Genomic DNA, 14,132 nt, shown 5'->3' with positions numbered 1-14,132 from the left:
TACTTAAATATTAAACCAAAATAATGTTTAATTTTAAAATAATGTTTAATTTTAAAATAATAAGTTTAATTTTTACGTGGTTTAATTTTTAATGTCGTTGGTCGAGAAAATGTTGGATATTTTCTTTTTTCCTTATGTAGCTGACTCACCCTGTACCTGCATCAAGGATTCCGTTATTTTTCGTATTAATTTTTTCATCGCCTGGTTTGAGAGTACTCTCATTTCCGACTCCAGGTAGAGTATGAAAGACCCAATGCGGTCGGGCACAGTAGGATCTATATTTTTTTTACAAAATGACTCAAAATCCTCCCTCACAGATTCTGCAGGTTGGACATTTTTGTTTTTTTTATTCGATGCAGAACTGTTTGACCCCAATTCTATATCTATGGAGCGTTTGCTTTTCGAGAGACTGCTTTTCGAGAGACTGCTTTTCGAGAGACTGTTTATTGTTCTATAATTAGAAAATATATTTAGTGTGTACATTACTTCTTTATTTTACTTCTTTCCTAAGTACGTTTTGAAAAGTTTATTTAAATTGTGTAAATATTGTGTAAATACATTCCAAATATCCTTTTTGTTGCGTATAAAGTCAGTTCATTAATCGCCACACATTTGGGGATATCGACATATTCGATATATCGCGTATATCTATCGATCTTGAGTCTTTGTGTATGCCATGTTTCCTTTCTATATATCGGATGTAAAGTCTGTCGTTGCAAAACCGCTGTTGAGTATCCTCGTGTTAAACAGAGTATGTAAACTATTATCGTCATTTTTACTTATCCATCCCTGTATAACTCTGCTGTAAACAACAGGTTATGGGCCCAGGGAGATCGAGAAAAGTAAAAACGGGCTGTGTATCGACGCGAATACGTGCAGTGAGTCACGAGCGGTTGTTGTGTGTGTAACTACCGAGAGAGACGACGTGAATACGTAAAAAGTACAAAGATGCACGCGGCAGGCACGCAACATATTGATAAGTTATGCGATAATAATTACGAGGTGTGGAGGATGCAGATGAAAAGTGTCCTCGTGTACAACGACTTGTGGGGTTATGTCTCCGGCACATTGGTCAAACCGGAAGATGCTGCAGCCGCGACGGCATGGATAACCAAAGACGAAAAGGCGCTTGCGTTGATAGTGCTCGGTGTTTCGAAGACGGAGATTGGCCATATTAGGAAGCAAACAACATCCAAGGGAGCATGGGATGAGTTAGAGAAAATTCATAAGTCGCAAGGACCGGTCAGAAAGGCAGTACTTTATAGAGAGTTATACCAATCGAAGAAAAAGCCTGACCAATCAATGGCTCAGTTTGTTAACGAGTTTCAACAACGAGCTGACATGCTTGCCGACGTTGGAGTTGTTGTCCCGCAGGAGCTTCTATCGATTATGCTGTTGAGCTGTCTCCCAGAAGAGTTCGAGAATTTTCGCGTCGCGATCGAGTCCCGTGATGATATTCCTGAGGTAGGTGTCATCAAAGCCAAGCTGATCGAGGAAGATGCTCGAAGACGAAGTAACGCTGGTGAAAATAGTACAGCATTGTATTCTCGTATTCCGAGTACAAACAAGAAGGAAATCCACGCGAAAAGCACAAATAGTGGCAAGTTCCTTGGAAAATGCTTCAAGTGTGGCAAGGTTGGCCACCGTGCATCGGTCTGTAAAACAAAATTACCACAAAATAAAGCAAATTGTGCAGACACTTCTGAGAAGAGCAACAGCGAAAATGAAGACGTGTTGCTAGCTACAACTGCAATGGCATGCGAAGTGGAAAAGGAAGAATGGTGCATCGACAGCGGCGCAACGATGCATATGTGCAAAGACAAAAAGTTATTTGAAAGTTTAAGCGGCGATCCGCCATGTAGTATTCGAACGGCGGGGAAATCTGTAGTGATGGCCTACGGAAGCGGGAGAATGAGTCTCAATGTACCATCACGAGATGCCGCGAGTCGAATTGTTCTTTCAAACGTGTTATATGCTCCGGGCTTGCGAAATAATCTGATATCGGTATCAGCTATTACGAATCGTGGTTATTCGGTAACGTTCGGGAAAGAAAATGCAATCGTATCGCGAAAAGACGGTTCAATCGTATTAACGGCCGCGAAGAAAGATCGAATGTATGTTGTGAAAACGCAGCAGCACAGCGTTATGATCGCGGATCAGTGGCGACTTTGAGGTTATGGCACGAGAGATACGGTCATCTGAACTTCAATGATTTGCGCAAACTGAAGATAAATAATATGGTAACTGGACTTAACATCCCGTCAAGAGTGATCGAGATTCTATGTGAGATTTGCAACCGAGCGAAGATACATGCATTGCCACACCGAGTTTCAGAGACAAGGGCAAAGAACACGCTGGAGTTGATCCATACGGATATATGTGGACCGATGAATGTTACATCGATGGGAGGTGCACGGTACTTTTTTACTTTTATCGATGACAGAACACGGTATACTGAAGTAGTCATGCTGAAGAAGAGAAGTGATGTCTTCGTCGCGTTTAAGAAATATGTAGCAAGAGTAGAAAGAGAACATGGTCGAAAAATAATAACAGTGCGCTCTGATAATGCCAAAGAATACGTTTCAAAGGAGTTCAACCAGTTCCTCGAGAATGAAGGAATTAAGAGAGAGTTCTCAGTCGAATACACGCCAGAGCAGAACGGCGTGGCCGAACGAGCAAACAGAACAATTGAAGAGATGGCACGATGCATGTTATTGCAATCTGGAGCGCCGACGTCGTTATGGGCCGAAGCTGTAAATACAGCAGTATTCCTGCGAAATAGATGTCCATCGAGAGCTACGGAAGAAAAGACACCGCTGGAGCTATGGAACGGGAAGAAACCGGACGTGAGGAAGTTTAAAACATTTGGTTCTCATGTAACCGCTTTGAGGAAGGGCCCTGGCGGTCAGCCAGGAAGACCGAAAAAGGAGTATCAGATGGCAAACATCGCAGAAGTGGAAAACGACCCGACAACCGTAGAAGAAGCTATGTCCAGTGTTCACAAAAACGAATGGCTAGAGGCGATGCAAAGTGAGTACAATTCACTAATGGAGTGTGGAACCTGGGAGCTTACCGACCTACCTCCAGGCAAGAAAGCAATAAGTTGCAAGTGGGTGTTTCACACGGAGAGAAATCAAGATGGAAAGATACAAGGCGAGGTTGGTGGCTCGCGGATGTGAACAACGCTACGGGATAGACTTTGATGAAGTCTACGCCCCTGTCGCAAGGATGGAAACCATACGCACTTTGTTTGCGTTAAGGGATCATATCCGTTTCTCGGCTCTGAAAAGTGGTCCAATAATTATGAGGGATTGCCAGAAAACTATTAGACCGATTAAGTTGAATCTTTTTTTATTGTAAAGAGTGTCTTTTGCAGAAAAGAAAACATACACAAAGAAGAAAAAATACAAAAAAATGTAGCGGCTGCGTGCATTGGCGTAAGACGTTTTTTTTCGCGCAAGCACAAACGGTGGGCGTGATTCAGCTCGTAGGATTGGTCTGAAACAAAATTTTGGGATTTTTTATTACTTTTTGGGATCGTGATTCTCGAGTATCAAGGGGGATTTTTCGAAAACAAAAAATTACGGAAATGGTCACACTTTCAAAAAATTATCGTGATTTTTTCTGAAAAAGTCGTTACATTTTTTATTATTATTAAAACATGATTGAACTTATCAATAAAAGCTCTCGTAGCGCGATAAAGAATCTCATTAAGCATATGTATAAAAAATATGAAGTTAATCGGACGAATGCTGAGGCAGTTATCATGCCCACCGTTTTGAAAAGTGGTGTTTCGAGAAAAACGCGTTTAAAGTTTTGTCAGAGTTAAAGTCAGATAAAATTAAAAAGTTTGTAATTTACCCTTAATCAGCGATGCCTGCACCATAAAGCTGACCTTCCTCTGCAGTATGAGCTTCCTGTGATAGCAATCGACTTTGTCTACGGCGAATTCGGCCCTCTCTTGTCGCTTCCTGCGTCCTAAGTTCAGCCGTGCAAATCCGTTGCGCGTCAGCTTCCTGGCACATGTAGTAGGCTGCATTGCCAATAGAGACGTTCAATGTTTGCAGCATTGTCAACAGACTCATGTGGCCTTTATTGAACATTGCTGCTGCAACGTACCCGGCTATTTGAACAATGACAGTGCCGCTATAAGTCTCCTTTGGAGCAATCTTCCAGATGAGAGCGTTCAGGCTTTCATTCGAGTTCTGCGTGTAGCCGCCAACACACCTTGACAACAAATCGTCTTTGCTCAAGTTTTCGTATATGGGTCGAATAGCATCTTGGACTTTTTGAGGAAGAGCAGCCTTATGTTTGTAGTCTTTTAAGGTGTTGGTAGCATACGCTCGTTGCCAGGAGCACCACGAATCTTCTCCAGAAGGACATTTTTGATGTTGCGGTTTTTTGTCCGTTGAAATTTTGTGAAAAAATGTCGCCCAGATTGCTTTCCTCATTTCTTCCGCTGAATTCGTATTTCTCCTGATGGCTAGACCGTAATATATCTGCAATTCGTCAATAAGTTTGCCTGTTAGATGTCCTCTTCCTCCAAGACCTTTCGTATTTTTTTTAGTGTACGAAGACGCGTTCCCATTCTCTTCTGCACATGACCTACGCATTCTTTTTTGATAACCGGAGTATCATACGGGTCTGTTTTTAAAATACCGTTAAACGTCTTACTATCACCGTCCCCGATATAATGCAAATATTTTACTCCGTGCAATTCGACCGATCGTTGAAACATTTCTTGCATTCCATCCACCATCCATTTTTCCCGCGCTGCCTGTGTGATTTGCGGAACACTCGTGTTCTTTTATCCAATCCTCATATTCAGCAGTGTGACTTCTTTTTTCCCAATATTCGCAGGCTTTGCAGAAAGATGATTTTACAAGAAGGTCCACAACTTTCCCTGTCAAAACTCCGATTAGTGTAACGACGCCGAAAAGAGAAGAGAAGCCTCGCTTTTTCCAGGTTCCATCTCCGGAAACAGCAATTCCTGCTTCATCCTCAATTATTCCTGCTTCTCGAGTCGCTGTTTTTTCCTCATCAGCAGCTTCTTTCATCAAAACAGAACTAACGGCTTCAACAGCAGTGTGAATTATTCGTACAATAGCGTCGTACGTCGATTGTAGTACAGGCTTTGGCAAATCCATCATCCCGCAAAACTTCCGCATAGCAAATTGTCCCAGTCCTAGAACTCTCATTGCAAAAACAAATCGTCTATTTATTTCATAAGCCTTATCGATTTGTGGACACGAAGGAATACGTGTAGGCTCACACTTATCACACTATACCACAATTTTAAATCCAAGGCCTCGAATGTCAGCTTCTTTAAATGTTACGTCACCTTCACACGTTTTGCATTTCACACGCGCACTAATAGCCGTAAATACTGCGAAAAAGTTTAAAATTCGGTAGCCGAAAGATAAATCCACGTTAACCTCACAATATTTCTCCCTTTTTAACTTTTTCGCCGATGCACTTGTCGTAGCTTCTTCGGATTCCATTTCTTCTTTCGTCGAAAACCGTCTTTTTATGGATCGAGAAGCTCTTCTGTAATCCGTTCTCGATCCCTTTCGATCAACATGTACGTGTTCTGACATTTTTGCACTGCTTGTTCACGAGTCGCAAGTCGGCAACACTCTGAACAGGCGATACACTGGAATTTAATGGTTCCACAGATAAACTAACTTCTACAGGTATAGCTGAAGGTTAAAAGAAACTGTTACTATGTTTACGCGGCAGATGTCAGCCTTCTCAGATTTCAATGAAAACGACCGCGCGCCGTAACGGTAACGGGCTGTATATCTGTCCCGCGGAGCGGCCTGACTAGTTTCGTTCGAACAGCTATAACTTCGTCAATAATTCAGATATCGACTTTGTTCTAGGCTTAAAATATTTGCAGAGGATGTACCTTCCAAAATATGTACAAAACAAAAAATCGATTTTTTGAAGTTGAGAAACGGATATGACCTCTTAAGCGTCGAGGAGGAACTGCATGTCCACCAAATGGACGTTGTTACAGCTTACGTCCAAGGTGATCTATCATCGGAGATCTACATGGAGCAGCAATTCATGTACGGAGTTCCCGGAAAGGAGGGTAAGGTGTTAAAGTTATTACGCCCCCTATATGGTTTGAAGCAATCCGGCAGAAAATGGCATGAAAAGTTACGTACGCGTTTGAACGATATTGGTTTACATCATACAAAAACTGAACCATGTGTGTTTGTAGGACTAATAGACGGTGAGATTGTAATTGTGATTGTTTATGTGGACGATCTACTTATAGCATCACGAAATTTGAAGGTACTAAATATAGTAAAATCGAGACTATGTGAATAATTCAAAATGAAAGACTTAGGAGAAGTGAGCGAAGTTCTGGGGATGCGCGTTGAACGTGAAGGAGCCACAGGAAGCATACGTGTTTCTCAAGAGGCATATGTAAGGAGAATCATCGAAAGATTTGGCATGACATGTGCTAATCCGGTTTCAACTCCCATCGAAGCTGGTGTAAAATTATCTCGCGAAGATGAAGCAACATCAAAGGAAGAGAAGGATGAGATGAAACAAATGCCATACCGAGAACTTGTCGGGAGTCTAATCTATCTAGCGAACACTACAAGACCCGATCTAGCATTTGTAGCAAATGCTCTGAGCCGTTTTAATGCCAACCCAGGAAGAATTCATTGGAAAGCAGCGAAACATGCATTAAGATATCTAATAGGCACGTCTAGTCTTGGAATCACCTACACCAAATCTGGTAAACCGCTTCACGCCTATGTTAATTCCGACTGGGGAGGAAATGTTGACAATCGACGTTCCTGTACCGGCCTTGTGCTAACGCTAGCAGAGGGTCCCATCAGCTGGAAGTCCAAGCAACAAAAGTCACTTGCCCTTTCAACCATGGAGGCTGAATACGTGGCACTTTCTGAAGTAGTAAAGGAGGTGATATATACACGGCGCATCCTTGATCATATGAATGGTGGAGCCTACGTGGACGGTCCAACGTGCATAAATTGCGACAACCAAAGCGCAATAAAATTCAGCAAAGACAGTATATATCATCAGCGGAGCAAACATGTGGACATCCGTTTCCACTTTACGAGAGAAGCTCAGGAGGAAGGAGAAGTTATCGTAAAGTACATCCCAGGCGACGAAAACCCAGCGGATCTGTTGACTAAGTCCCTACTGAAAAATAAAATATCAAAATGCAAGGACATATTAAAACTAACTAATTGATTATAAAGTATATATTTTTCTTTGTTGTGTGTCGATAGAGGGAGTGTTGCGTATAAAGTCAGTTCATTAATCGCCACACATTTGGGGATATCGACATATTCGATATATCGCGTATATCTATCGATCTTGAGTCTTTGTGTATGCCATGTTTCCTTTCTATATATCGGATGTAAAGTCTGTCGTTGCAAAACCGCTGTTGAGTATTCTCGTATTAAACAGAGTATGTAAACTATTATCGTCGTTTTTACTTATCCATCCCTGTATAACTCTGCTGTAAACAACACTTTTGAAAGTTACTTATAAGTTGAACCGTCTAAAAAAGACAAGCAGACATGACGAAATAAAGATTCCATATTGGCTACAGAACTCTACAACTAGAAAATTTTTGTCAAGCTATATATATTCAGCTATATCGCTGAAAAGCTGACACCAAAAAGATACAAGTTGAAACTTACATATCGCTTATTCATCGTAATTTTCTCAGATTACTTTCTTAGTGTAATGAAGGTTTTGTAAAGTCAAAGAATTACGAAAGAGAAATGTGCAAACTTGAAGTTGTACTTTTTCCTAGTATTGTATGTGCTAATAAAAAAACTTACGGTCTATATTCTACGCTAGGGCGAAGGAAATCCAGCTGCGAGAAGTACTTCCACTCAACTGTATTGCTTGCAGCACTGCCACTGCGCTTGGATTTACTTTCTTCACCCAGCAGTCTGACAAAACGATCTCTTAATGTTTTAAATGTTTTTTGACTATATCCATCCTGTACACCTGGAAAGTGATATAACAAAACTTAAATTTGTGTGTGTGCGTGTATACTATGCCTATTTCAACTGCGTTCCGATATTAATTGCCAGTACTGAAAGTCTGTAGTATACGTGACATAAATTATGAATTTTTTGGAAGTGAATATCGAAACGCAAGCTTTGTAAAGAGTTTTTGCTTACCTAAAACTACGTCAACTTCATGCCACAATGCTGACGTTGTTTTATAATGTCTTTCAGTGTACGGCAGTAGTGTATTCCACAAAGGCTCTCTACAGAAAACTTCAGTGACAAGCAGTTCTTTTTTATCGTTTTCAGGAATTTCAGGACTTGATTGGCTTGAAGCATGCAAGCCTTCTGTTTTGCTGTCACGCATCGTACAGATATAATAATGCGTTTTGGCAGCTGCGCTGTCTTCTATAACTGCATAACAGTTATCACAGACCTGAAACGAGGGATGTAACATTTAATGTTTGCAATAATGGATGATCAAGCTTTAAACTTCGTACAAACAATACATTCGATGTTTTTATACTTGCTCGTAATGACCCCAAATATATCGTTCTAGTTAAATTTACATTTGCCAAAGACATTTGCATAATATTTGCTTTGCATTATACAGTTGCATTGATTGTGATACTTTATACATTGTGAATAAAACAACTATTTTCTATGTCAAGCGGTACGGAACATGACATAACCAATAAAAAAATAACACAAAATCTGAACTGAATTGTTAGGATATACCATTAATTGTCTTTGAATAATAACACAGGACCACAAAAATTTTTTTTTGAAAAGCAACTGGGATCAGAGTAGGTGTTTCTTATAGATTTTGGGTCACTGAATCCGAATTCGTAAACCGTTTTGCTCCATCACGTCTAGATTTTTAGATAATCGAGAAAAATAGCGGAAAATCTGTGAAAATTGAAATAAACATTTAAAGAAAGAGCAAAAGTATAACATCAAAGAAAGAGAAAAAGTATAACATCAAAATGCGGTTGCAGAACTGATTTAAATATATTTTGGTAAGTTAAATAAAGTGCAAAAAAGGAGGATGTTAAAAAAGGGACGAATTTCGCCCAAAAAGGTGTAAGTAAAAGAAATAGTGTTTTTTTGTAGATCTTGATCTCCTGAATACGATAAAGCTAATAAAAATTTCGTGGTGCTTGGGGAACACCTTGAAAATTGAGCATAAACGTGGTGTATTTACAGAAATTCGGATGATATATGCTACATCATAAAATGTACTGGTGAAAGATTTGTTGGGGAGAGAAAAGGGGGAAGAAAGAGTGTTGTGTGTGTGTGTGTGTGTGTGTGCGCGTGCGTGCGTGCGCGCGCGCGCGGGTGCGGGTGTGCGCGTGTGTGCGCGGGTGCGTGTGTGTGTGTGTATGTGCGCGGGTGCGTGCGTGTGTGTGTGTGTGCGTGTGTGCGTGCGCGTGTGTGTGCGCGGGTGCGTGTGTGTGTGCGTGTGTGTGCGTGCGTGCGTGTGTGTGTGCGTGTGTGCGTGCGCGGGTGCGGGTGCGGGTGCGGGTTCGGGTGCGGGTGAGGGTGCGTGTGCGGGTACGGGTGTGTGCGCGCGTGTGTGCGAGTGTGCACACACCCGCACACACCCGTACCCGCACACACACCCGCACTCGCGACGCACACATGCACACACACACGCACACAAAACACTCTTTCTTCCCCCTTTTCCCTCTCCCCAACAAATCTTTCACCAGTACATTTTATGATATAGCATATATCTCATCCGAATTTCTGTAAATACACCACGTTTATGCTCAATTTTCAAGGTGTTCCCCAAGCACCACGAACTTTTTATTAGCTTTATCGTATTCAGGAGATCAAGATCTACAAAAAACACTATTTCTTTTACTTACACCTTTTTGGGCGAAATTCGTCCCTTTTTTAACATCCTCCTTTTTTGCACTTTATTTAACTTACCAAAATATATTTAAATCAGTTCTGCGACCGCATTTTGATGTTATACTTTTTCTCTTTTTTTGATGTTATACTTTTGCTCTTTCTTTAAATGTTTATTTCAATTTTTACAGATTTTCCGCTATTTTTCTCGATTATCTAAAAATCTAGACGTGATGGAGCAAAACGGTTTACGAATTCGGATTCAGTGACCCAAAATCTATAAGAAACACCTACTCTGATCCCAGTTGCTTTTCAAAAAAAATTTTTTGTGGTCCTGTGTAATTAGAACAGGAATATCATTTAGATAATAGCTAAATAATATCAAACGGCCAATTTCGAGCTAATACCAGATGTTAGAAAAAAATATTTAATACATTCAATAATCGTATACAGACTTGTTTACGTTTCGTGCCTTACTTGGCCTTCTTCAGAACAATAAAAAAATATAAAGAAAAACGCATTACAATATATCGCATTATTCTACGAACAAAACGAATCAATTCGATCCAACGCCACAATTTACATTAATCCGGTCTCACCCAAGTAATTGGACAATTAGTCATATTGAAGTCAGAAGTATGTTGTCAATTAATCGTCAATCTACACGCAGAATCGGTCGTTTCCTTCGCTGCATGACACTTATGCGTCCATGAAACCCGTATAGATGTGAGATCCTTTATCGCCAGACCATCTTAGTGGCAACTATATCAAAGTTAGAACTTACATAGGACCAAAACGAAAATTTGATTAAAAACGAGTTTAGCCTTAAAAACGGACTCACATAAGCGGTCGATGAAACAAGGAACTAGGGTGAATTCCTTCCATCGTCTCACAAAGCGTGTGTTCGTCGCGAAGGATAACAGACGACTGAGACAATACCCGCATCGCAAGGGCACAATAACCAATGATCATTGTTATTAACAGAACGTCTAAGACAACCGATTCAAGATATCAAAATAGGCATCGTTTAGTAGTTCCGTGTCCTTATTTAAATTTATACCATTAGTTTGTTCTTTAATATGTATCATTTCTGCGGTTAATCTGTTTTTGTAATTATGCTCAATTTCTAAGATGCGTGCATTTTCCCAGTCAAATGAATGATTGAATTTTGTGGTATGTTCTGATACAACAGAATGTTTGGACTCGTCTAATCTTATATTGCTTTTATGTTCTTTTAATCTGGTTTGTAATTGCCTCTTAGTCTGACCGACGTAAGAGGCATCACAATTTTTGCACAACAGATTTTGTAAATTACGTCATTCTTGGAAAAATGGGCATTCTTATCCTTATGGACCTTAATGATGCTACCAAGATTGTTAAGAGTGCGGTATCCCACAGAATTTTCAGATTTATCGACTGCTGAGGCGATGATTTCCGAAGTATGTTTTAAATACGGCATAACAATAAAACTTTTTGTTTGCTGTGCACATTCGGAATCATTACCCGTATTATTATTCTTTATGGACTGAAGTTTCCTCAGTCTTTTATTAATATGCAAGAATATTAGATCGATGGGATATTCATTTCCAAGCAATACATTGATGACAAAATTTAAATTTTTATTATAAAAGCTGGGATGTGATAACCTGATTGATCTGTCCACTAGGCTGTAGATTGTTCCTATTTTGTGTTGAATAGGATGATTCGAAAGGAAGGACAATAGCCTACCAGAAAAAGTTTCTTTGTGGAACCAATCTGTTATAATTGTGTCTCCCCTTACAATCAACATCAAGTCCAGAAAGCTAAGACGGCCATTATTTTCGTACTCTATTGTAAATTTAAGTCTATCATGATAACTGTTAAAGTGATCCAGAACATCCTGAACGTTATCCTTAGGAATCTTCATAATAATATCATCCACATAGCGCTTGTAAAACGATAGATGGATGTCCAATGCGCCCAAAACTCTTTCCTCCAAATCCTCCATAACAATGTCAGCCACTGTCGGGGATAAAGGGGAGCCCATTGGAGATCCAAATGTCTGCTTATAGGTGACACCGTTAAACGTGAAAAAGGTGGAAGCCAGTACAAATTTGACTGCCGTAATAAATTCAGCACGAGATAACCTTGTTTTTGTTTTTATAAACTTCCATCTCTTTTTTAAACCCTCCACGACCAACTCAGATGGAACATTCGTAAATAATGATACCGCGTCCAGTGAGATCAGAATCTCCGACTTCTGCACTTTTATTTTCGATAGGTCAGTACATAATTCAAAACTGTTGTTGACGTGGCTCTTAGGTTTTGGTAAACTATCAGCTAAAATTTCTTGCAGAAAAGCTGCAAGATTATACAGAGCCGTGTTAACAGAAGAGACTATTATTCTAAAAGGAACGTTCTTTTTGTGAATCTTTGGAAGACCATAAGCTTTTGGAAGTGTAGAATCGCTGGAATGTAGGAAAAAATATTGTTTCTTAGAAATATATTCCTTCTGTAGCCACTTTTTAATCAAGGCATTTAGTTCCCTTTCCATTTTGGCGGATGGATTTCTTTTGACAACTTCATAGGTATCTTTGTCACTTAGTAACATTTCCATTTTTTGAATATATTCATTTTTGTCTAATGCTACCGTGACATTACCTTTATCGGCTCTTGTAAAAATAACATCCGGTTTGTTTCTTTGAAATTGGCACGCGGAATTGTACCTCGCAATGAGACTACGTTCAATCGGTGTGGTGAGTGGTCTTTTTTGTAGTAACTTGGAAAATTGAGGGATCGCCACATTACGCATTCTGATTTGGTTGTCAATTGTGTATTTACTACCGTTGCTTTCAAGATCTTTAATGAACTCGTGTATGGCTTTTTTCTTATTAATAGAGAACGGTAAACTAAATTTATCTCCGAGTTGTAACAAGGATGAAACTTCGGTGGGAATATTAACGTTAGAAAAATTCAAGAACCATTTGTCGTTAGTGTAATCAAGCGGATTAGTATTTTTGGTGTTCAAAAATTGGAGTGGTTTAATAGAGACATTAATGTCAGAAACAGAATCAGAATGTGCAAATTTAATATTATTGATTTCCTCCCCTCCAAGTTCCGTACCTTTACACGAAAACTCTATGGGCTTGATTCTTTTATAGAAATTAATTTTCTTGGATTCCAACAACCAATCAAGTTTCTTTTTATGTAAAGATGTTAATTTATATTTAAAGTTGTCAAACGCTTTAGTGTGATGCGAAATAATCGGTTGCCAAATATTTAAAGGTAAGCAATCATAAAGGAAACGTGAACTATACAACAACTTCCTCTTAAGGTCATCCAAACATCTATGTAAATCAAAAATTTCAATTTTTAAAAAATCCGTCTTGAAAAAATGCACCAACCTTTCGATTCTTCGCACGGATTTATAATGTGATACTCGCAAGTTATTCTTAAACATATGTGTGAGATGCGATGGAAAGACATTGTTGTTTCTACATAGCAATAGAAATTGCAACTTGGCCTTGTTCTTAATAATTTTGTAGTTTAGATCTATCCAATCCTTCAATGCATAAGAAGCCCGATTGCCAAAATTTTGGAAAATGAATTCAAAATTATACATATGAAACCTAAAACGGAAAGACATTCGCACGCATTATAAGGCCAGCGTATATTAAAATTAACAAAAGTTTCGCTCGACAAGCAATAGCTAAATAATATCAAACGGCCAATTTCGAGCTAATACCAGATGTTAGAAAAAAATATTTAATACATTCAATAATCGTATACAGACTTGTTTACGTTTCGTGCCTTACTTGGCCTTCTTCAGAACAACGGTATTACGGCAGTCAAATTTGTACTGGCTTCCACCTTTTTCACGTTTAACGGTGTCACCTATAAGCAGACATTTGGATCTCCAATGGGCTCCCCTTTATCCCCGACAGTGGCTGACATTGTTATGGAGGATTTGGAGGAAAGAGTTTTGGGCGCATTGGACATCCATCTATCGTTTTACAAGCGCTATGTGGATGATATTATTATGAAGATTCCTAAGGATAACGTTCAGGATGTTCTGGATCACTTTAACAGTTATCATGATAGACTTAAATTTACAATAGAGTACGAAAATAATGGCCGTCTTAGCTTTCTGGACTTGATGTTGATTGTAAGGGGAGACACAATTATAACAGATTGGTTCCACAAAGAAACTTTTTCTGGTAGGCTATTGTCCTTCCTTTCGAATCATCCTATTCAACACAAAATAGGAACAATCTACAGCCTAGTGGACAGATC

General features: G+C 39.5%; 1 protein-coding gene and 1 pseudogene across 1 annotated transcript; both read right to left on the bottom strand.

The window, feature by feature from the left end:
* Positions 1-3,863: 3,863 nt before the first annotated feature.
* Positions 3,864-5,597, bottom strand: LOC139782168 (uncharacterized; annotated as a pseudogene).
* A 5,497-nt stretch (positions 5,598-11,094) lies between these two features.
* Positions 11,095-12,456, bottom strand: LOC139782167 (uncharacterized). Its single transcript, XM_071721138.1, has one exon. The coding sequence runs from the start codon at positions 12,454-12,456 to the stop codon at positions 11,095-11,097; it is 1,362 nt and encodes a 453-aa protein (XP_071577239.1).
* Positions 12,457-14,132: the final 1,676 nt, after the last annotated feature.

This window comes from Temnothorax nylanderi, unplaced genomic scaffold (assembly GCF_030848795.1).
Source record: "Temnothorax nylanderi isolate EJ_2023f unplaced genomic scaffold, tnyl_v1.0 TNYL_tig0393_pilon, whole genome shotgun sequence".
Lineage (NCBI taxonomy): Eukaryota > Metazoa > Arthropoda > Insecta > Hymenoptera > Formicidae > Temnothorax > Temnothorax nylanderi.
The sequence above is the reverse complement of the archived record's forward strand: the minus strand, read 5'-3'. Positions and strand labels throughout refer to the sequence as shown.

Excerpts from the sequence above, each read along its gene's own strand:
- LOC139782167 (XM_071721138.1), bottom strand. The coding sequence starts at position 12,456 with ATGGAAATGTTACTAAGTGACAAAGATACCTATGAAGTTGTCAAAAGA.